At 47.6% G+C, this 23,225-nt stretch overlaps 1 protein-coding gene across 3 annotated transcripts in view; it reads right to left on the bottom strand.

Moving 5' to 3' along the window:
- The window catches only part of ARHGAP44 (Rho GTPase activating protein 44), a gene marked incomplete at both ends in the record, with an annotated part of 142,847 nt that overhangs the window by 19,788 nt on the left and 99,834 nt on the right, over window positions 1–23,225 (bottom strand). For all 3 annotated transcript variants that reach the window (XM_082860068.1, XM_082860069.1, XM_082860070.1), the window contains 6 exons: window positions 2,071–2,151; window positions 5,786–5,867; window positions 6,279–6,390; window positions 11,975–12,102; window positions 12,556–12,637; window positions 14,854–14,922. In XM_082860068.1, the coding sequence (XP_082716194.1) occupies window positions 2,071–2,151; window positions 5,786–5,867; window positions 6,279–6,390; window positions 11,975–12,102; window positions 12,556–12,637; window positions 14,854–14,922 (554 nt within the window). The remainder of the gene's footprint in view (window positions 1–2,070; window positions 2,152–5,785; window positions 5,868–6,278; window positions 6,391–11,974; window positions 12,103–12,555; window positions 12,638–14,853; window positions 14,923–23,225) is intronic.

Below are 23,225 nucleotides of genomic sequence, written 5' to 3'. Positions count from 1 at the left end.
CAAATGTTCCCGGCAGCCTTATTCATCACAGCCAGAAAGGGGAGACCAGCCACATGTCCATTAAGGGATGAACAGATGAATCAAATGCAGTCCATCCGGACAAGAGAATACTCTTCAGCCCTAATAAGGAATGAAATACTGACACGTGCTACCACACGGAGGAACCTCAGGAGCATGATGCCAAGGGAAAGAAGCCAGACGTGGAGACCCCACGTTGAATGGTTCCATCTCTATGAGGTGCCCAGCACAGGCAAACAGACACGGAACGTAGATGAGTGTTTGCTAAGGACTGGCTGGGCAGAAACGGGGCATGACTGCTACTGGGCACAGAGCTTCTCTTTGGGGTGATGGAAATGTTCTAAAATTAGACAGTGGTGATAGCTGCACAGCTCTACAGATCTACGAAAAGCCACTCAGTTGCACGCTTTAAAAGGGCACGATGGTATGAGTTGTATTTCAATAAAGCTATTATTTAAAAAAAATCAGCAAGTGAGCTGTGCACAAATGAGGCATAAAAAGAGACCACAGCAAACCCGCCGGGCCACGCGGAGGCCCCGGCCTCTGTTACACGGGCGGCGGGTCCAGCCCCCTTCTACCTGGACAACGGTGAAGTGGTTCCTTCAGGAACTGCTGACTTACCTCCTGCCCACGGAGCAGAAGGACCACAGAGGCCCCTAAAGCTGCCAGTGGGCCCCCTCTCCCCACAGCCTCTCCCGCCACGTCATACCCTCCAAGAGGCCACACACGCCTGGACCAGGCCGTGGGACCTGAGCTGAGTCAACCCACAGGCTGGCCGGTGGCCTAGCAACACCTGAAGAGTCATACCCATCTGATTCTTGCTGTTGGGATTTTGTTTTTCAATTTTGGATACATAAATTGACCAAGTTAAGCATTTTAAAGTGTATAACTCAGTAGCGTTAAATACTTTCACACTGTGATGCAACCATCGCCCCTACCCATCTCCAGAATTTTCCATCACCCCAAACTAAAACTCTGCACCCGTTAAATGACAGACCACCTGCTGCTTCACCCCCTCAAAGCCCCTGGCAACCACCATGCTACTTTCTGTCTCCATGAATTGACTACTCTAGGTACCTCTTATGAGTAGAACTGTTCAGTATTTGTCCTTTTGTGTTTGGCTTCCCTCGGTTAGCGTAAAGCCTTCAAGGTTCATCCATGCTGTAGCAAGGATTAGAACGTCCTTCCTTTTGAAGGCTGAATATCGCATTGTGTGTGTACTTTGTTTACGCATTTATCCATCACCGGACACTCGGGCTGTTCCCACCTCTTGGCTATTGGGAATCACGCTGCCATTGACACAGGTGTACAAAATCAAGTCCCTACTTGCAAAATCTTTTGGGAATACATCCAGAAGTGGAATTGCTGGGCCGTACAGGAATTCTATGTGTAAGTCACGGAAAGTCGCTCCTGGGGTTTTTAACAGGAAAACAGAAATCATCAGGCAGATGGCAGCAGCAGCTGAAGCTGAAAATCTGCCTCTAAGGAAGTACCCAGGAGAGGGGCAGGGCCAGGGGCAATGCTGGCACAGACAACGTGATGAGGAAGCAGGAAGTGAAATCCCGGCGGTAGCAAGAAAAGTAAGAGACAGACTCGTGGGAAATTGCTGCTGAAAGGTGGAAACCACAGAATATTCTCCCAGCCTCTTCCTCCTGCAGCCTAGCTCCAGGACACACCTGCCAAGTCCAGCTCAGGGTCTGGTCAGCTTCTCCGCAGTGTCCACGGGCCCCCATCTTTACAATAAACCCCCGATGTCTGGAAACAGCCTGCATTCATCTTTGCTCCTTGCAAATCAAAGAACTTAACTGCATTAGCCAACAGCTGGCCAGGTAGGCTGCAAAGTCTCACCGTCCCTTTTAGTCCGTTTCCTCGCGTGCGAAATGGTAATTCACAGCCTCCCGGGGCTGCCTGAGGTTGAAAAGAGACCCTGCATGTTGACCATGCTTTGGCCACCATATCACACCATGCCTGCCAGTGACCATGCCTTTTGGCCCGGAAACACGTGTCTGCGGCTTAAACAACCTTGGCCCAGTGTCTCCAGGGTCCACTCACCGGATGTTGTTGTGATTGGCCTTGGGCAATTTCTCACAGGCATTCCACAGAGCCTGGAGCCTCGTGTCCTGCTCCTGGATGCTGGGAAATTAACAGGAAAAGCCATTGGTTGAGCACGGATCGATGAAGTCCCCCCGGGATTCATATTCACCAGCCAAAGAAATATTTGAGAAAAAGGAACCAGCCGTTGTTAGTGATCATATCAGTAAACTATTATCATGCAGATGTTTGGTTCTTATTATTTCTCCCTCTGAGGTCTCTTTCTGTCTTGCCTGGGCTATTTGAACAAAACTTCCCCTACACAGGTCACATGGCCCAGGTGAATGGGTGGCGGGGCAGCAGGTGAGGGAGGAGGGCAGAGGCCAGACACCTGCTCTGGAGTGGGCGGGGCCGTGGTGTCATCAGGAGGGCAATTCTGTCACAGCAACAGGACACCAGAAACAGGTCAACCCCACTTTCACACCACGGTGGCAGCTGACTGGCCTGTTCCACGGGTATCAGTTAATGCACATTAAGTGTCTTGTCATCTGGCACATAACAGATGCTCAATAAACACCTTCTGAACAAGTAAATTACATCAACTCATACAGACATAAGGACATCTGACCCTTGAAGACATAACTCAGAGATGGATAATTTCCATGACCAAAGGATTCTCTACTCTACAAAAAGATCTGCTCTAAAGGTTTCTTTATTGATAAACCCTGTAAGGATTAAAAGAAATTACTTATAGGACTACATTTTTTAATTTACTTTTCATGAAAACCTACATCAAGGCTGACACGGTTAGGAAGGCCTTATGTTCAAAGAACCTTTTCTCGAGAAAAACTAAAAAGCAAATGCCAACAGGGAGGCCCTGACCCCTTGACCCGGGGCCCAAGGCAGGGCAGTGGCCATCGCTGGGTCCCCAGAAGTCCTCCCTCCCATCCTGACCCAGGCAAGAAAATCTCCGTTTTCCACTCCTCAGCCCTTGAAAGGGCAGATTCTGCCAAGACCTCCCCTTCAATAAAAATCAGCACCCACGTACCGAGGGTCTCCCGTGTGCCAGGCAGTGTCCCAAGGGCTGGGAATCAGGATGCAATCAGAGGAGACCGTTGCCTCCCCCGCCCTGCCCCACCAGCCCAGCTCACAACCTAACCGGCTACACAAACACAGCCTCGAACCCGCAGATCAGTTCTCCGCAGAGAAAGAACACAGGGGATGGGACGGATCCTGACTGCCAGCTGCTTGACGTCTGGGTGCCAGGAAGACGGGCCCAAAGAGTCCGAAGGAGCCCACCAGGCAAAGGTTTCGGGGGAACAGTCGCGTGGGAGGGGATGGCCAGCACGAAGAGGGAGAAAGCCTGGGAGTGACGGGAGCCTCGGGCCTTCCTGCCGCCTCTGGTAGGCCTGGCTCAGCCTCTGGGCTGCTCCGTGCTTCCTGCACGGAAACGCTCTGCACACATGACCGGCCAAGTCCCAGGCCACCTCGCCTGGCAGATCCCTCACTACGGCTCCTGCTGTCTCCCGCCAGTCCCCGCCCCGACTCCTGGACGGCCTGGCCAGAGGTAGAGCTTCCCTGAAGGCCAATCCCCCGTGAGGGTGAGTGCGGCTCTCTGGTGACATTCAGCTTCACCAAAGGTCAATGGTTATCAACCCAGTAGCCTTGGGAGCTTTGAAACAAAGAGAATTACACCAGACCCTCTGAAAAGGAGATCCGGGCATTGAACCTAGGTATCTTTTAAAGCTTCGCAGGAGACTGATGCACACAGAGGGTTGAAGGTGGCTGTCCTGGGCAAAATTACCTTCCTTAGAGACTGTGGCCTCGGGGTGGCCGCCACCACCATGCCAAGAATCTCCACGCACAACATGCATCTCCTCCAGGGGCAGAAAGAAGCCTTTGCTTTCCCTTGGTTCCAAGACCTGAGCTCTTCGAGGCATCCGCTCACCCCTATTTCCTTTGTAAATCAGCGGGAACGGTCTCTCTCTGATCCGAAGCACCCGGCCGCCCTCTCCTCCTCCAGCTTGGAGTCATCAAGACCACCTCCACATTCAGCAAATAAAAGGGGCAGCGTCCAACAAAAGATATGTCCTCACTCATCCTCATGCCCAGGACCCCCGTGTCATTCTAGAGAGGCGTGGAGTGCCGTGAAGCACGTGGGCTCCAGAGCCGGACTCCTTGGACTCACATCCTCGTCCTGTCACTTATCAGACGGCAAGTAACCTGCCACGAACACCTGCTCTGTGACTCGACTTCCTTATCTATAAAATAGGGAAGACAGCACAACCGACTTCGTAGGGTTGTTGTGAAAATCAGTTGAGTTAAAAACATATAATGAGCTTAGAACAATGACAAGCCTCTAATAAACACTCAACAAATGGCATCACCTGTGATTATTAGGATCCCCGTGGGCTCTAAAACTCACTTTCCACCATGAGATGTAGGAGTACCAGGCAGTCAGCCAGCCTTTTAAAATGCATCATCTCTATTCTACCTTGGATAAAAAACCAGGGGTGTGCACGGTAGCCGGAGCGGGCTTTTTCTAGCTCTGCACACGCCAGCCTGGCTTCACTTCCAGGTCAGCTGGGTTCTCTTGCAGCCCCCGTTCTTACGGAAGCACATACGCACTCCAGCATCCTGTTGGAGCAGCTCAGCTGACTGCTTTTCACTACTAAACCCCACGATTAGAGACCCCCAGAAGTCATCCTTTCATGGGCACCGAGCTCAGTCCTCCCATGAGATGTTCCTCTCCCTCCTGTATCTTTTTCTCCTGGACCATCTCCACCCTCATCTCTCCCAGCCTCTCTCTGGTGCCCGTTCTCCTGTGTCCTCCCTAGCCGTGTCCATTTACTCAGTAAACACTGATTCCTCCAAACAGTAGCATGTACTAAAGTCAGCTCTTACTGAGGGCCGAAGAAAATACATAATAAAATTCTAACCACAAATCAAGTGAGGAAGCAAGGAATCCCACGCTTCGGAGCTACACAGGTGACATGGCTGGGGCGTCACCTGCTGAGCACCAGCACCCCCGATCTCCATACCCCCACCTTCCCGATGCACGACCAGGGTCTGGGCCTCGTTCCTGCCACCTCCCTGCTGAGGCCCCCCCTCCAGGCTCACCTTCAGGAGAGTGGGGATGGTGTCCGCTGCCCGGACATTGTATTTTGATGTTAGTTATTCGTTAGTTGTTAATATTTTTTACCTATTACAGATGAGGGTGAAGACCCCTGTCACCACTCCCTTGTCCTGCTCTTTTCTCTGGAAGGAATCATCCCCACCCGCCAGTGTGAGCCTTTCCAGAACCTTCTTTTATGCAGTTACACATTTATAGAGGCACTCCTAAAATTGTACCGTTTTGAGTGTGTTTTTTTGTATTTCTTCTTTTTAAAACAGCAGATTATCCTGTGGGTTCTTGTTAACTTTAGTTCACTCAAAATTAAATCTTCGGACCTCTACACGTGAGCAGGAATAGCTCTACCCGTTTTTCGAAGTGCTGCTGGGCGTGTGAGAGTGTAGCTATACCGTATTTTATTGGGTCATTCCCTTCTGCTATTCAAGGTGACCGCACGACCAACACCCTGGTACACACTTCTCCGGGCACACGTACAAACCTTTCCCCGTGACACATACCAAGAAAGGGATTCGCTGGATCCCAGGTGGCATGCTTTCACAATTTCAATAAAGACTCCCAAATAAACCGCAACCCAGAAGACACCCCGAAACGTGCTGTACTCACTTAGAAGCCTGGATCCACTCATCGTAGAGCTCAAAAGTCATCAGAGGTTCTGGCAGCTCCCGGAGGTAAGATTTCAAAGCTCCTGGACATGAACACCATATGGTCCGTGAGCCACTGGGACACGGCAGAGACACCTGCTACCAGCCAGCGCCATCACGGGGGCCACGTCTGGGGACGGTTCCCCGACCCATGTGACAAGGTCACACGGTGGCTGCCGCGTGACCGGATCCGAGGCTCTGGCGCGGCCGTGGGCCCTGGGCTGGTGATCACACGGGCCTCCCCCCTCATGTTTCCCACCCTCGCCCCTTCCCCTGGCACGTGAGGGATGGGAAGGCCTCCCTTCAAGGGCCACAGCCACCAGGGCTCGAGCGGGGTCCTGAGTGGACATGCCTGGAGCATGCTGGGAAGCCCGTGGCTCGAGTGGCCCCGACACGTGGCCGCACACCCTCCACGCCCACCCCTTCCCCGGAGCCCCCCCGGTTGCGAGGCCCACCTGCAATGGCGTGGGGATCTGCCGAGCACTCCTGCACGTCCACCACGCAGCAGTCCAGGGCAGCCTTCAGCTTCTTCAGCTTGGAGGCGGATGGGGCTACTCGGAAGAGGCCCTGCCGACAGGACAGGGGGTCACAGGGCAGCCTGAACCTCCAAGGCACAAAAGCAAAACGGACAGGCAGGGATTTCCCTGGTGGCCCAGTGGTTGGGAATCCGCCTGCCAATGCAGGGGACACGGGTTCGAGCCCTGGTCCGGGAGGATCCCACATGCCCCAGAGCGGCTAAGCCCGTGCGCCACAACTACTGAGGCTGCGCTCTAGAGCCTGCGAGCCACAACTACTGAGCCCATGAGCCACAACTACTGAAGCCCACGCGCCTAGAGCCCGTGCTCCGCAACAGAGAGAAGCCACCACAATGAGAGGCCCACGCACCACAACAAAGAGTAGCCCCCGCTCAACGCAAGTAGAGAAAGCCCACGCACAGCAACAGAGACCCAACACAGCCAACTAATAAATAAATAAATAAATAAATTTAATTAATTAATTAAAAACCTGACAGGCAGTCTACCCACCCCGTTCCTCCATGATCAACTAGGTGCCTCCTTCTCGCCACCGTTTATCAATATTGGAGCGGCAGGACCCAAGCCTCGCCCACAGCTGTGTCCCCAGCGCCTAGTACGGGGTGACCCGGCGTTCTGGTTCAGTACGCATTTGTTGGATAAATGAACCCTGGGCACTTTGACTTCCTGTTCTTGTGTATTTAAGATACATTTTGGAAAAACAAAAACACTAATTTGAAAAGATACATGCACCCCCATGACCACAGCAGCGTTCTTTACAATTGCCAAGATAGGGAAGCAAACTAAGCGTCCATCAACAGATGAACGGATAAAGAAGATGCAGTGTATATATACAACGGAATATTACTCAGCTGTAAAAAGGAATGAAACTGTGTCATTTGCAGCAACATAGATGGACTTGGAGGGTATGATGCTAAGTGAAATAAGTCAGACAGAGAAAGACAAATACTGTATGATATCACTTATATGTGGGATCTAAAAAATACAACCAACTAGCGAAGATAACAAAAAAGCAGCAGACTCAACACATACAGAGACCAAACTAGTAGTTACTAATGGGGAGGGCCAATATAGGCGTAGAGGATTGAGAGGTACAAGCTATTAGGTATAAAACAAGCTACAAGGATATACTGTACAACACAGGGCATACAGCCCGTATTGTATAAAGACTATAAACAGAGTATAACCTTTAAAAATTGTGAAGCACTATATTGTATACATGTAATTTATATAATATTGTACAGCAACTATACTTCAATTTAAAAAAAAGGATATATTTTGGAGAAAACTTTGACTGAGACCTGGTCAGAGCTGGAGGTCTGGGAGGTGGATGCACGCACAAAGGTCTACAGTGTGTGTGTGCACCTGTGTCTCTGTGTGTGTCCATGTCTTTGTGTCTGTGTCTTTGTGTGTGTCTTTGTGTGTGTGTGTCTGTGTCTTTGTGTCTGTGTCTTTGGGTGTGTGTCTGTGTCTTTGTGTGTGTCTGTGTCTGTGTGTGTGTCTGTGTCTTTGTGTGTATGTGTCTGCATCTTTGTGTGTGTCTTTGTGTGTCTATGTCTTTGTGTCTGTCTTTGTGTGTCTGTGTCTTTGTGTGTCCGTGTCTTTGTGTGTCTTTGTGTGTGTATCTGTGTCTTTGTGTGTGTGTGTCTGTGTCTTTGTGTCTGTGTCGTTGTGTGTGTGTCTGTTTTTTTGTGTCTGTGTCTTTGTGTGTCTGTTTGTGTCGTTGTGTGTGTGTCTGTGTCTCTGTGTGTGTCTGTGTCTTTGCGTGTGTCCGTGTCTTTGTGTCTGTCTTTGTGTGTGTGTGTCTTTGTGTGTGTATATGTCTTTGTGTCTGCGTATCTCAGGAGGCACAGGGCTACACCTTGAGGAACTCATCAAGGCCATGCCCTCAGGGGATGGGCAGACTGGGGGTGGTTACGAGGGAGCAACGCCTCTGCCTCCTGCAGCCCCTTCATGTTTTATTCTTAAAGTTACTTTCGAGTCATTGTCACCTCTTCCACGTGAACCGCTGCAAAAGTGAGCTACTGCCGTATAAAGGGAGAAGGAAGCCAGGGGCGTGTGGAAGGGGAGACACGAGCAGGTCAGAGTTGGAGGGGAGCCCCCAAGTCACAGGGAAGGTAGACGCGGGTGGAAGACCCATTGGTTTGTTTCACCTGCTCAGCTCCTGAAATCTATGATGCAGCCCAGACACTGAGACGCTGGCAGGATCCCCCTTGCTCCTTTAACTGTTTATGGCCACTCAGATTTCCAAGTTCCTTCAGAAGAAAACATGCCTCATCCGGAACACTGAGTTTTCTGCCTGCTAAGACTGCTAGCCCCCTTCTCAGGATAGGGTATGTCAGATAAATCGATGTCCAAAGCTCTATGGCATCCCCGTGAGGAAGCCTCATGAGCACGTTTAGACCAGTGCATACGTAAGGCTGCTGCAGCCCCAAAGCAGGCGGCACGTGCATGGAAGGTGCGGCGAGACCCTCATCAAGCCACGCCATGGCCCTGGGGGGGAGGGCAACCACACCCGGTGATGGGTGGAGTCAAAGCCAAGGCGGCAGAGTTTTCAAAGGGAAGCTTTTAGATTTCTGACGGTGTCACAGACGGCTGCTTCATGCAGTGACAAACACCAGGGGTGCAGGGGTGGGAGAGTTGTTAAAATAGCTCGTGAGTCCAGTTTTGGGGGCGTGAGAGGACAATCTGCATGGAAATGTTGAGGACATGGCAGAAAACTCAGGAGTGGAGCCCACAGGAGGAGGAGAACCCCGAGTCCTCACTAAGGGCAGGCGAAGCTCTCAGAGAGGGTGAGAGCACCGCAGCAGAGATCAGAGTGAGCAGAGGGCAGGGCCGGGTGGTGCAGATTCCCCCCGCTGCTGCCCTGATGCTGCCGGCAGGGGCGGGGGGGACCCAGGAGTCCAGGGAAGAGCTGGTTTCAAGGACGACTATGTTAGCAACTTCACAGGCAGTGATGGCCAAGGCGGCTGAACTAAGTCATGGGAAGTAGCAGTGGGGATCCCTGAGGACCACTGAGCGCAGCTTCAGCCCAGTCGTGGGGGCAGAAGGGACCAAAAAAAGAAGAGGAGTGAGTGAGTGAGTGGTGGTGAGGATGCAGGAGCAACAGATGATGAGAGCTACTTTAAGAAACTGGGTAGCGCAAGCCACTACGGAGAACAGGATGGAGGTTCCTTAAAAAACTCAAAATAGAGTTGTCATATGATCCAGCAATGCCAGTCCTGGGCACATATCCAAAGAAAACTCTAACTAACAAAGATACATGACCCCCTATGTGCATAGCACCACTATTCACAACAGCCAAGACATGGAAGCAACCTAAATGTCCATCAACAGATGCATGGATAAAGAAGATGTGGTCTATATATACAATGGAATACTACTCAGCCATAAAAAAGAATGAAACAATGCCCTTCGCAGCAACATGGATGGACCTAGAGACTATCATTCTAAGCGAAGTAAGTCAGACAGAGAAAGACAAATATCACAGGATATCACTTATATGTGGAATCTAAAAAAATGATACAAATGAACTTATTTACAAAACAGAAACAGACTCACAGACTTAGAAAACAAACTATGGTTACCAAAGAGGAACGGGGGTGGGGGAGGGATAAACTAGGAGTTGGGGATTAGCAGATACAAACTACAATACATAAAAGAGATAAACAACAAGGTCTACTGTATAGCACAGGGGACTATATTCAATATCTTGCAGTAAATCATAATGGAAAAGAATATGAAAAATATATATGGATAACTGAACTTTGCTGTACACTTGAAACTAACACAACATGGTATAAATCAATGATAGTTCAATAAAAAATAAGTAAAATAAAAAATTTTAAAAATGAAATTGGGTAGCATAAAACACAAAACCAAAGTGCAAGGGAAGGAACATGAGGCTGTGGTTGGATTGAGAGAAGAGATTTTTCTAGGCTTGGGGCAACCTGAGCCTACTTGTTATTAAAGAAGAGCTGAAGCAAAGCTGGAGGGTGGGGCGGACAACGCAAGTGAGAGTGAGGCCTGGTGAGAGGCGGAAAGGTCCGGAAATAGCAGGTGGGAGAGTCAGGAGACAACACGGGAGAAGTCGGAGGACCTGATCTTCCAGACCCTGTTCACACTGAGTCGGCATGTGAAGGCAGCAATAAATTCTTTTCACTTTTTTATAGAATAATACTGCACAGTTACATTTAGAAACATTCCTTATCTTTCAGAGACACACACACTGAAGTCCTGCAGATGCAATGACAGAATGTCTGGGATAGGCTTCAAAACGTCCAGCCAGGGGCTGGGGCGGAAGGTGAAGGTAGAGATGGACCTGACTGACCATAAGGCAGATGATGAGGTGCAGTATCTTCTCTTGTCTTTCAGTTTTTCCATAATTACAAACAAATGATGGGGAAAGAATAAGCCAAGTTCACCTCCCTCCATGAAACCATCCCTCAGGGGCTGAAGAGACCTTATCATCTTTTCACTGGTAATATACATGAAAATGCCTGGCACTTAAAATGGGGTAAAAAACCCATTTATTCCCATCCCTTCCTAATAGCTGAATCTAAAACACACCTGGCTTACAGGGGGCAGCAGACAGACAGCTTCATCGTTCGTCAGCTTCCTCCCCTTCTGCCCACTCCCTCTCTGCCCCCTGGACCTAGTGATACTTAGAGTGCTTATTGGCTGTTTTGAATGAATCAGGTTTATGTGACAGATGCTAGACTCCTCTCCCCTCATAAATTCATAAGCCCCCATCTCACTCTTTTATATTTTGCTCAGTAATAAATGCCCTAAATAAATATTGATTGGCTGACCAGATTAAATGAAGATGGAGTAATGATTTTTAAATTGCCTGTATAAGAAGCCAAAGATGAGGTCTATCTCCCAGGAAAACATTTACACAACAAGAAAAACAAAAGTCACCAACGTCTCTTTACATGTGGCTCATACGAAATGCTTTCTAATGTCTGTATCAATCATATTTTCAGGATCTCTATAAAAAGGTTATGATCAAAAATGTTAAAAGGTCTATTTTTTCAATTAGAGAAAGAGGAGGTGGAGGATCAGAGGGGGAAGGAAGGGGAGGGGGAGGAGGAGGAGGAGGAGGGGGAGGAGGGGAGGGGAGGAGGGGAGGAGGGGAGGAGGGGAAGGGGAGGAGGGGGAGGGGAGGAGGGGAGGAGGGAGAGGGGAGGAGGGGAGGAGGGAGAGGGGAGGAGGGGAGGAGGGAGAGGGGGAGGAGGGGAGGAGGGAGAGGGGGAGGAGGGGAGGAGGGGAGGGGGAGGGGGAGGAGGGGGAGGGGGAGGGGAGAGGGGGAGGGGAGGGGGAGAGGGAGGGGGAGGAAAATGCCCCAACCAGGTTAAAAATGCAGAAAGAAGGGCCAGAGCGGGGCTGTAAGATCCTCAGGGCCAGTGGTATCATTTCCCGCAATCCACCACTGTCCCCGGAGAGCGAAGGCTCATGAGAGAAAGCAGGACCGGTTTCAGGAAGGGCAGCTGTACCGCGTCTTCATGGGTTTGGGTTTGTGGGGTTGGGCGAGGACAGTAACAGAGGAGACCCCAGAGGCTCCATCTCGCGGACGAGGAGACCTGCTCAAGGCAGAGCTCGGCTGTGCCCAGACCCACCTCCTCCTGCATCCCACACTCCAGCAGCATCGTCACACACGCCTCGATAGGGAAGGCAATCTCCCGGCCGCTGATCAGGAGGTGCTCCTCCAGGGGCTTCCCGAAGGAAGGTTTCTCCACCCAGGCCTCTGTCGGGGGGAGTGGAGCAAGAGAGGGGTCAGTGAAAGGGGTCAGTGGAGGTCACCCATGTGGGCATCTTCCCTTCCTCTGCTCACACAGATTCTCCCAAGTGTACCAAAGACACGGAGCCCAGCTGAGTCTCCATTCTTGGGGTTTTGGGGGATGATGGGTGGAGTGGGTGCAATGGAAGGCCAGCCCATGTGAGCAGAGCTGGTGGGCTTCCTGTCACCCACGCACCTCCACGCATGCCCATGCACACCCGACTCATCCCCGTGGGGCAGTGTGTGTGAGTGTGCTTGGCTTCACTGCCGCTGGGGCAAGGCACCTGCTAGGGGAGGTCCTGGGGCTCATCTAAACGTGGCACTGCTCGGGATGCAGCAGGTGAGCCAAGCACAGGGCACCAGGCTTCTCTGGGAAGCAGGCTCCCCAGCCTCCCCGGTCCAGGCAAGGTCTGCACTCACCCTGCTGTGCTTTTATCTGAGGCAACACGGCCTGCAGGAGTGTCAGCGACTTCCTGTGGTACTCGGCCTGCACTTCTATGAGCTGAGGAAACACAAGAGTGAGCATTACCCTTTGCTGAAGGGTGGGGAGCACAGGCTGCCGCGCCATTGGGGTGCCCTGCTCTCTCCTCCATCCACCCGCGATGAGGGGCGTGTGTCTCCTTAGCCTCTGCGGCAGGGAGGTGACCACTCATGGAAGTCTGGAAAGCAGGGGAATCGGGGGGGGGAAGACAGGACACCCCAGGGCTGAGCCTGCCCTCACCGTCGCCCCACCTAGTGAGCACCCCGCCCCCAGTTCTCCCGGCAAAAGCACCGAAGAGGTGCAACAATGAAGGGCTATAAATGGAGAACACATTCAGAAATCCGTGTGCCTGTGAGATGGCGCTAAGTGCCACGAGCCTCTATATATCTCGATTTCTGCCAGAACAGTTCAAGATCTAACCGGTCGGAAAACACATGCTTGCTCCACAATCCTCTTCAAGTGTCTCGGGAGGTAAAATTGCTTTGGTTATCGTGATGCAGGCCAGAGAGCAAAGTCCTTCAAGATCTTCTACTGTGCCCATCTCACTACTAAAAAAGCTGCTGAAATGGTGATAAGAGCAGAGGAAAACCTGTGAACAACAGTCACTTAATTTATTTTCTGAATCTCTACCTCCTCCTCCTCCAAAAAAAATTGCGCATGAGTGAGGGAAAAGGTGGGAGTCACTCTGCTGAGAAGTCTGGTGTGAAGAGTAGCTACTGTGATCCCCAAGGAAGACGAAAAGGGAATTTTTAAAAAATCAGAATGTTGCAATAAATGGTACCCACATGGCAATCAGGTAAGCTAATAATGCTTGGAATGTCAAGAATGTCATTCGTTTCAGAAACTCTAAAATGAAATATTATCTTCGCAAATAAAACTGATGGAATATACTTGAAAGTTACTGTGCGCGGGCTTTCTCCAGTTGCGGCGAGTGGGGGCTACTCTTCGTTGTGGTGCGTGGGCTTCTCATTGCGGTGGCTTCTCTTGTTGCGGAGCACGGGCTCTAGGCACGTGGGCTTCAGTAGTTGTGGCTCGCAGGCTCTAGAGCGCAGGCTCAGCAGTTGCAGCTCAAGGGCTTAGTCGCTCCACGGCATGTGGGATCTTCCCGGACCAGGGCTCGAACCTGTGTCCCCCGCATTAGCAGGCGATTCTTAACCACTGCGCCACCAGGGAAGCCCAATCCCACTATTTTAAAATAAACTTTCCAAGTTGGAAGAAGTGCCTATCAGCTCTCTCTCAGGGCAGAAGAAACTCTGGCCTTCTCAGCCACTGATGCCCATGCAGGGAGAGTGCTGACCGCCCACAGCTCTGCCCCACGCGTATCAACACATTTAAACTTCTCAGAATTCCTCCTCCTCTTTCTTCCCTTTACCTTCCCTCCTTTTCTGTTACTTCCTTGACCATAAAGAGATGCTTTGAGATTTGAGTTTCATTCCCAACTTTAAAAGCAGGTGAGCTTAACTGGATTTTTCATTTGTATTTTTTCTTCTCAAGTTTTCTTTTTTTTTTTTCCCCAGGTGCTTTGTATTTTCCCTGGTAAATAGACAGGGTCCTAATTATTTGGGCCCGATCATTCAAGTACGGATGACTCAGACCCTGTTTCTCTACTCTCTAAATCTGCTCTCACAGATGAAAGACAGGCAAACAGGCCGTATCAATCCTCGTTTACCTACTTGCCACCGTCTTGGGCAAAAATCTAGATTAAAACATGAATACGCGCCAGGTGGGGTTTTCTTCTTCTTCTTCCCAAGTTCCTGGCTGATGACAGATTCAGGTTTCTCAACCTTGGCTCTGCTGACACTCTGAGGCTGGATTATCCTCTGTTGTGAGAGTCGTCCTGTGCATTGCAGAATATTTAGCAACAAATTTGACCTCCACCTCCTGGATGCCTGGAACACCTCCCCTCAATGGTGACAGCCACAAATGTCTCTAGACATGGCCAAACCTCTGCTGGCAGAAGAGACAGAATCACCCCTGGTTGAGAACCACTGCCATAGATCCCTGAGTTGCAGTCATCTTCATGGATGAAGCTGAATGTTATTCTTGGGCTTTTGGAGAAATCCATACAAGGAGAACTAGAAGGCAGGATTTATTCACAGGTAGAAGAGCCAAAGCCCCATCCGTTCTCAGGACGTGCTCGATCTAGGGGTCCTCGGTTCGAGGCCGACGTTCCTCCCTGTCCGCACCGTGATGCCTGTAAACAGACTTCAAGCAGCCTCACCTTTCTGGAAACTTACCATCTGAAAGTAGTTTGCATAGTCAATTTCTTTGGCCACAAAACTGTACATGTCAGCCGACAGCTGGTCCTGTAGGGGGTAAAACACAAGACAGAGAGTGGGTCATGCAGGAGTCTAAGCATCACAGACGAAAGAGCCTTAACCGTGGTTGATCTCGTTTTTCCTAATACTTGACAGATTACAAATTTTGCCTGTGGACATTCCCCCGTTTCCCAACCACGGCTCTAGAAGATGAATAAGCGGGAAAAGAACACCTAAGCCAGTGTTTTCCCAGGGCGTTTATTTAACACGTGGGCTACATCAAGAGTTAGGAAAGCTGGTATGGGGGAGTGATGCGCAAATTACTTCCCTGCATCTCTGTGGCAGGCGCCACCGTCTGAGGCAGCCCCGCCAGGTACAAACTGTGCTTCTGCTTTCCTCATCTTGCCGTCTCTTCCCTTTGATGATGCTACCTGCCTAGCTCTCCTTCATCCTCAATTCTGATTGGTTGATCACCAGCATATGGGAAAGAAACAGAAACACACCAAGTCGTGGGACGCTGGGTAAGACAGGTGGGCAGGGGAAGGACTGTTGATTCCAAGCTTGGCAAAACCTGGACTCATCCAACATCACACACAAATCTCAGTGTGAACAGTCCCCCACCGCTGAGCTTCCCATGGGACCGAGAACCATGGCTGCATGCTGTGTCTGGTTCTGAAAAGTGTTCCCTCCAAGGAGGACAGTTGTCTGTTTCACAGAAACACTCCCTGCAAGGTGCGATAAAAGTGCATCTTGAGCGGACGTAGACTTTGTCAATAACCGTATCTTTGGACATGTCACATCTCTAAACTTGTATGTGCAAGTCCTGTGATCTCTGACATCCCTCCCTATTTGGTAGCCCTGAGGTAGATCTTCAGAAGAGATGCTTGGTTAAGGAGAAAAGAGTCTATAATGTTCAAGCTGAAGTAACATGAAAATATCACCCCAATGCTTATAGCAGCACTGTTTCCAATTGCCAAGATATAGAAGCAACCTAAGTGTCCACTGATAGACCAATGGATAAAGAAGATGTGGTGTAGATACAACGGAATACTACCCAGCCATAAAAAAAGAATGAAATCTCGCCATTTGTAACAATGAACAGACCTAGAGGGCATTATGCTAAGTGAAATAAGTCAGACAGAGAAAGACAAATACTGCATGATCTCATAGGTCGAATCTAAAAAACAAAACAAAACGAAAACAGACTCATAGACAGAGAACAAGCAGTAGCTGCCAGAAGGGAAGGGGTTGGGGGTGGGGAAAATAGGCGAGGGGGAGGGGTTGGGGGGGTGGGGAAAATAGGTGAGGGGGAGGGGTTGGGGGGTGGGGAAAATAGGTGAGGGGAAGGGGTTGGGGGTGGGGAAAATAGGTGAGGGGGAGGGGGAGGGGTTGGGGGGTGGGGAAAATAGGTAAGGGGAAGGGGTTGGGGGGTGGGGAAAATAGGTGAGGGGGAGGGGTTGGGGGGTGGGGAAAATAGGTGAGGGGAAGGGGTTGGGGGTGGGGAAAATAGGTGAGGGGGAGGGGTTGGGGTGGGGAAAATAGGGGAGGGGGAGGGGTTGGGGGTGGGGAAAATAGGTGAGGGGGATTAAGAGGTGCAAACTTCCACTTACATAATAAAGAAGCCACGGGATGTAATATACAGCACAAGGGAGATGGTCAATAATATTGCAATAACTTTGTATGGGGACAGACTGTTACTAGACTTATCGTGGTGATCATTCCATAATGCATGCAAATGTCAAATCATCATGTAGCACACCTGAAACGAACATGATATCGTATGTCAGCTACATCTCAGTAAAAAGGAAGAAAAAAAAAAACAGCACAAGAAAGCTGACCCAGATGCTGAAGGAATTAAAGCGGCAACTACATGATTCAGGAAGAGCATTCTGCACCCACTGCAACCACCTCAGCAGCTTCTCCGGCTGCCGATTCAGCTCTTCTCAGCGAGCACGGGGATGGGAGGAGTAATCTGCTTCCTTTTCCAGTATCCTTGACAGGCAAACATCCTTACAGCATTCTTGTACACAAGACAATAGAACCAAGATCCCAGTCTCAGACGAGTAGCTACCAAGAGTTCAAGGTAACTTTCCCAAAGAATACAAGGGGCTCTAGGACCACCCACCTCGGTTCCCTTCCACCAGAGCGTCCCTACCATAAATGCCTAATCTGTCAAAGGTGCAAGAGAAAGTGGTTTTGTTGGAACTCAACCTTGTCTGCCGTCCCCCCAGCAGCCTTGGTCTGGAAACATCCATCGCCAGCCTGACAGGCCTAAGGGAGATATTTCAAGTCAGGGAAAAACAAAGGGTGGAGTGAGAAAAATGGCTCGGCAGACAGAGGAAAGGAAGCGAGCCTCGGAAGGGACTAAATGCCGTATCAAATCATCTTCAACGACTCAGCAGAGGATCTTAGAGAAGTCAGGCCAACTGTGCGTGCCCTCAGGAACACGACAGTATTTTCTGAAGGTACAATCACATTACCGGCTTAGGAAGTTAACAATATAGACTCCAAGTAAGCCACACAAGTGAGAAATAAAAGTGGAAACTCGAAATCAAATTTCTATTCATCTAAATAAATAAAATAAATATTGGGACTTCCCTGGCGGTCCAATGATTAAGACTCTGTGCTTCCAATGCAGGGGGCCCGGGTTCGATCCCCGGTTGGGGAACTGAAAGTCCACGTGCTGCGCAGCACGGCCCAAAATTTAAAAATATTAATCTAAATTATTTATAATTATTAATACATGTTATCAATTAAATTTATTTTATTCATAAATATCAATAGAATATTTTTAAAAAGAAATTCCCATTACTCTAAATCGTTAGTGAATTTTCTTTATAAAGGGAAAAAAACCCTCCATTAATAATCACCGGAATTTTATGTATTTAAAAAATCATTTGTTTTCTGATTTTGCAACGGATCCATACTCAAAAACAGACGAAGTAGAAAAACAGATTCACCTGTAATCCCACCACACAGAGAGAACCGTGCAGAGATAAGCACTACAAATACTGACATTTGCCCATTTTGTACTTACTTTAATCAGTCATACGATTGCCTGGTTTACCAAAAATGGGATCAGACTGCTTGGTAGCTCATTACCACCCCCAGAGAAACATGCTTTCTATTGGTCGTGACATTTACTGTGTGGATGGACTCTGTTTCTGTTGCTGGTTATTGTGTTTCTAATTTATCGCTATTATAACAACACTTGAAAAAGCATCTGTTTATACAGTTTTCCACCCATCTCTTGATTATTTCTTTGGATAAGTTCTGCAGTTGAAATTAATTCTGATTGTATAATTCCTTAGAGTTAACTTAAAAAATATTAGAAAGATAATTATGAGTTGGGAGATTAGATCTTACGCATTATTACTGCTGAAAGATCACCATTTATACTACAAGGACTAATCCATGAGTTTTGTTTGTTTTCTATAATAACCTTTAATTCTGTTGAATCACAATCAAATGTATAGAGGAAATTTAAATAATGTGTTTTTAATTTGTATTTTTTGCTCAAGAGCTTAACTTTCTTCTACCTTTCTTACCTATTTGTGTCATCCATTGTCGATTCCTTGTGACCCTGAGTACCTATTTTCCTATGAGAGTCTTCATCTATTTCTTATTTATAAGATTTCTAAGAGTGTTTTAGATTGATGAGACCATCACTTTTATCAAATACTGCTAATAGCTTCCCCAATTTCCTGTTTGAAACTGTAACTTTTTTTTTTTTTGGTACTGCATTTTTTTTAGGGCTTCTGTAAATAGGAGAATGTATGAAACTTTTCTCTTTACAACTTCCTCCTTTGGTAATCTGCTTGGTGCTTCTCAACCAACAATATAAATATCCATATATATATATTCAGTAGAGAATATGACATTTAAATCTTCAATAAATTGGGAATTTATGTTGGTACTTGTATCAGATACAGATTTCTTTTTTCAAAGAACTAACCAAATGTCTGAGAATTATTCACGAACAGATTGTCCCTATGGATTAGAAATCTCACAGATGAAACTTCTCATATACTTGGATTCTGGATTTTCTTCTGGCTGGCAGGCCTTTTTTTTTTCCCACCGATGTTTTTATTTTTTAAATAGTACCTATTTTTAACTATGTAATTCTATAATACATTTTAGGAGATAATAATTCAAAGCTCCAATGATTCTCCCACCATAACTTTAGAAACCTTTTACTACCCTTTGAAACATTTATTGCGATTTACCACAATCAAAATACTACACTTGTAATCAAAATAATTTTGGGAAATTCAATTTGTATAGTATTAACTCTTCTCATCTAAAAACACCTCTCAGAATTATAAAGCCTTCTTTGATTTCCTTAGTAATATTTTATAATTACCCTATATTACAAAATGTTACGGTAGGATTTTAGATATTTCTGTTGTTAAAGAAAATCCCCCAGATATTTATAAATACTTGTCTCTTAAGTATTTTCTTGGTAAAAAGTGAAACCTTGATTTTTCCTGCTGACTTCGGGTTTCCTATCTGGCACGTAGAAGCTCAGTCCTAACAAACGTAAAGAGCTGCAAAAAACTAAAAATCCAACAACTCGTTTTAGATCCATCAGAGAAGCGAGGGTACAGGGCAAACCACTGCCCCCAAACCAGAGAGGCAGACAGGTGAATACGAGAATCACAACTTACTGGAGAAGAAATCCGGGAGCAGAAACCTCCGTAGTTTCAGGAAACCCTGAACGGTAACTGACAAACCGCAGAAGGCTCAGGGTGGCAAGTCTGAGAATTAAAAACTCCGGGGAGCGGGGGAGCCCTCACACTTCTGCTGAGTTGAGTTCTCACAGTGAACATCGGAGAAAAACCCTCTTTGGCTTTTGCCAAGGGGAAGAGGAAAGGTACCATTTTGAAATGTTTTAGAGCATTCTACTCTTAACAAGACCTACCCTTAGGAGAAACTTTTTTTTTTTGGCCGCGCCGTGGGGCTTGTGGGATCTTAGTTCCTCAACCAGGGATGGAACCCGGTTCCACCCCATCTCCCTGTTCATCCTAATCACAGGGCTACTACAGAATGCTTCCCCGGCTCCCACACCTGACTACTACATCACTAAAGGCCTACTTACCTCAGTTCCCTTTACCCAGTACACACTGTGTCCACCTTTCGATAAAACTTGCAAGGCATACTAAAAGGCAAAAACACAGTCTGGAGAAACTGAACAAGCATGAGAACCAGAGTCAGATGTGTCAAGAATGTCGGAGTTATCAGGCTAGGAACTTTTAAAAATATGATTAACATGCTAAGGGCTTTCACGGAAAAAGTAGGCAGCACACAAGAACAGAAGGATCACGTAAGTAGAGACATGGAAATTCTAAGAAGGAATAAAAAAGAAACGCTGCACCTGCCCACCTGCCCCAGGTACCAGCAGGTTCCGTCTTATGGAACCCACCTTGACTTGGTTTTCCTAGATCTAAAGTTCTCTGGGTCTAAAGACAAATATCGTATATTAACACATATATGTGGAATCTAAAAAAATGATACAGATGATCTTACTTGCAAAGCAGAAACAGAGACACCGATGTAGAGAACAAGAGTTCTGATACCAAGGGGGAGGGGAGAGTGGGATGAACTGGGAGATGGGGATTGACATATATACACTATTGATACTATGTATAAAATAGAAAACGAATGAAAACCTACTGTACAGCACAGGCAACTCTACTCAATACTCTGCAGTGACCTAAATGGGAAGGAAATCCAAAAAAGCTACATGTATCTATGTATATGTATAGCTGATTTGCTTTGCTGTACAGCAGAAACTAACACAACACTGTAAAGCAACTACACTCCAATAAAAATTAAAAAAACCCAAAAAACCAAAGCTCTCTGGGTCTAAAGGTCTGGGGAGCTCTGCTTGGGCCTCGCTGTGCCTAAACACAGGGAAGCCAGGCTGCCACCTCGCTCACCTCCAGCCCACAAACTTTCCTTCTGCTGGGCTGCCACCGTGTAGGAGATCCAGCTGAGAGAATACAAAGCCATGAAGCTAGAAGGGGAAATGACCCAATTAGGGCAACCCAGAAAGGGAAGGGAGGAGGACCACAGGGGATGTTTAGAACAGCTGGCAGCCAATGAAGTAGAAATAAAAGAGGAGTCAGAAGAGAACTTTAGAGAAAACATCAGTGCCTGCTCTCAAGGGGATCGGCTCCGCACACAAATAGGGCTGCTGAGAGCACAAGGCGTGGTTTTATCCACCGGATGTGATCATTCTACAGTTCATATGATGAAACAGAGGCCACAGACCAGACAAGATAGCTATGAAAGAGAGTGGGAGGTACTGAATATTATAATTGCTATGAAGTCATTAAAAGAGACATTGCACAGTATTATCCCAGGAACAGACAAGCAGATGAATGGAATGCAGAGCCCAGAAATAAAGCTGAGGAATCAGATGATGGGATTTCACTTCAGGGGGAGGTGGCTTATCTAATGAATGAATTACCTCTTCACGGGGGGGGGGGGGGGGAAACACCCGAATCTCTCCTGCACACCACATACAAAAATAAATTTCAGGTATATTAACATGCACGAAATAGGTGTATAAGATGCATTAAAGACATTAAAACAAAATTAAAGAAGAAAAATTTCTTAACCTTGAGGTGGAAGGTGCCTGATGGACCACCTGGGGTCTTCTCCCATACAAAGGAAATACAGGTATATGATCAAGTGCTTAATGGCAGACATCACTATAAACAAAAATCAAAAGCCAACGGCAGACTGGAAAAAGTATCTGCAGCACAGCAGATAGAAGAAAGTTTAATATCTCTAATTATACAGAGAACTTACACAAATTGCTATTAAAAACAATAGAAATACTGGTCCGACTGCCAATACAAATAGACAATTTGACAAACTAAGAAGGTCTAGAAATATAGGAAGAATGCCCAATAAATACACAAAGATATACTTAGGACCACTAACATCCTGGGAAATTAAAATTACAATCACATAGGGATAGCTTTTTTTCCCTCACTGAACGGGCAGAAACTGAAAACAGGAAAAACATACATTACAGAGAAAGATAAAGTGAGATGTCCAATTCTGTATATTAGTGGTGGGAGTATAAATTGCAGTTTCCTTATTTTTTATTTATTTATTTTTTTTTGCGGTACGCGGGCCTCTCACTGTTGTGGCCTCTCCCGTTGTGGAGCACAGGCTCCGGACGCACAGGCTCAGTGGCCATGGCTCACGGGCCCAGCCGCTCCGCGGCATGTGGGATCTTCCCGGACCGGGGCACGAACCCGTGTCCCCTGCATTGGCAGGCGGACTCTCAACCACTGCGCCACCAGGGAAGCCCCAGTTTCCTTTTAAGAGAGGTAAACTGGAGCTTTCCTGGTGGCGCAGTGGTTAAGAATCCGCCTGCCGATGCAGCGGACACGGGTTCAAGCCCTGGTCCGCGAAGATCCCACATGCCACGGAGCAACTAAGCCTATGCGCCACAACTACTCAGCCTGTGCTCTAGAGCCCGCAAGCCACAGCTACTTAAGCCTTCATGCCCAGAGCCCGTGCTCCGCAACAAGAGAAGCCACAGCAATGAGAAGCCCGCACACTGCAACAAAGAGTAGCCCCCGCTCGCCGCAACTAGAGAAAGCCTGCGCGCAGCAACGAAGACCCAACGCAGCCAAAAATAAATAAATAAAAAAAAAAAAAAAAAGAGAGAGAAGTAAACTGTCAATATCTATTAAAACTTAACTAGTATACATAGTCTTCTACCTAAAAATATCACTTTTGAGGATCTATCCTATAGGGCAAAAAAGTTACCAGTGTATAAGAATATACATAAAACGATGTTGATTGTATCATTTTTGTTGATGCCAAAATACAAAGAAACAAAACACATTAGTTTGAATATCTATCACTAGGAAAAATAGCTAAATATATCATGGTAGATACCTCCTTACTAAGGAACATTGTGCACAATATTAAGAAGACTAAGTTGGATCTACAGCTACTAACCTGGAGAAACGTCCAGGATGTACTATTAATTGAGGAAAGTGATAGACCAATAGAAACAACGTGACTGTTTCATAAACACACACATACACACAAACACAAAACAAGTACCTAGAAAAATGCTATATGTGAGGGCATATTTGTATGATTATAAAAAAGAAAAAAGGGTGGGAGGCTAGGTAACAGGTCCTAACACTTCCTTCCTTATCCGTATAACCTTTATGGCCACTTGGCACATCACAGGGCACATTGTTCACAACAAATCTTAATAAATATTGTTGAGAAAGGCAAACTGGTCACCTCCTTTGCAAACAGAGGGGTGGGTTGGTTGGCGGGTTGGTTGCTGGGTAGGAAGGGAAAGAATTATT

The sequence above is a fragment of the Leucopleurus acutus genome (genome assembly GCF_964270905.1).
Source record: "Leucopleurus acutus genome assembly, chromosome: 19".
Classification (NCBI taxonomy): domain Eukaryota; kingdom Metazoa; phylum Chordata; class Mammalia; order Artiodactyla; family Delphinidae; genus Leucopleurus; species Leucopleurus acutus.
This window is presented reverse-complemented; position numbering and strand designations above follow the sequence as displayed.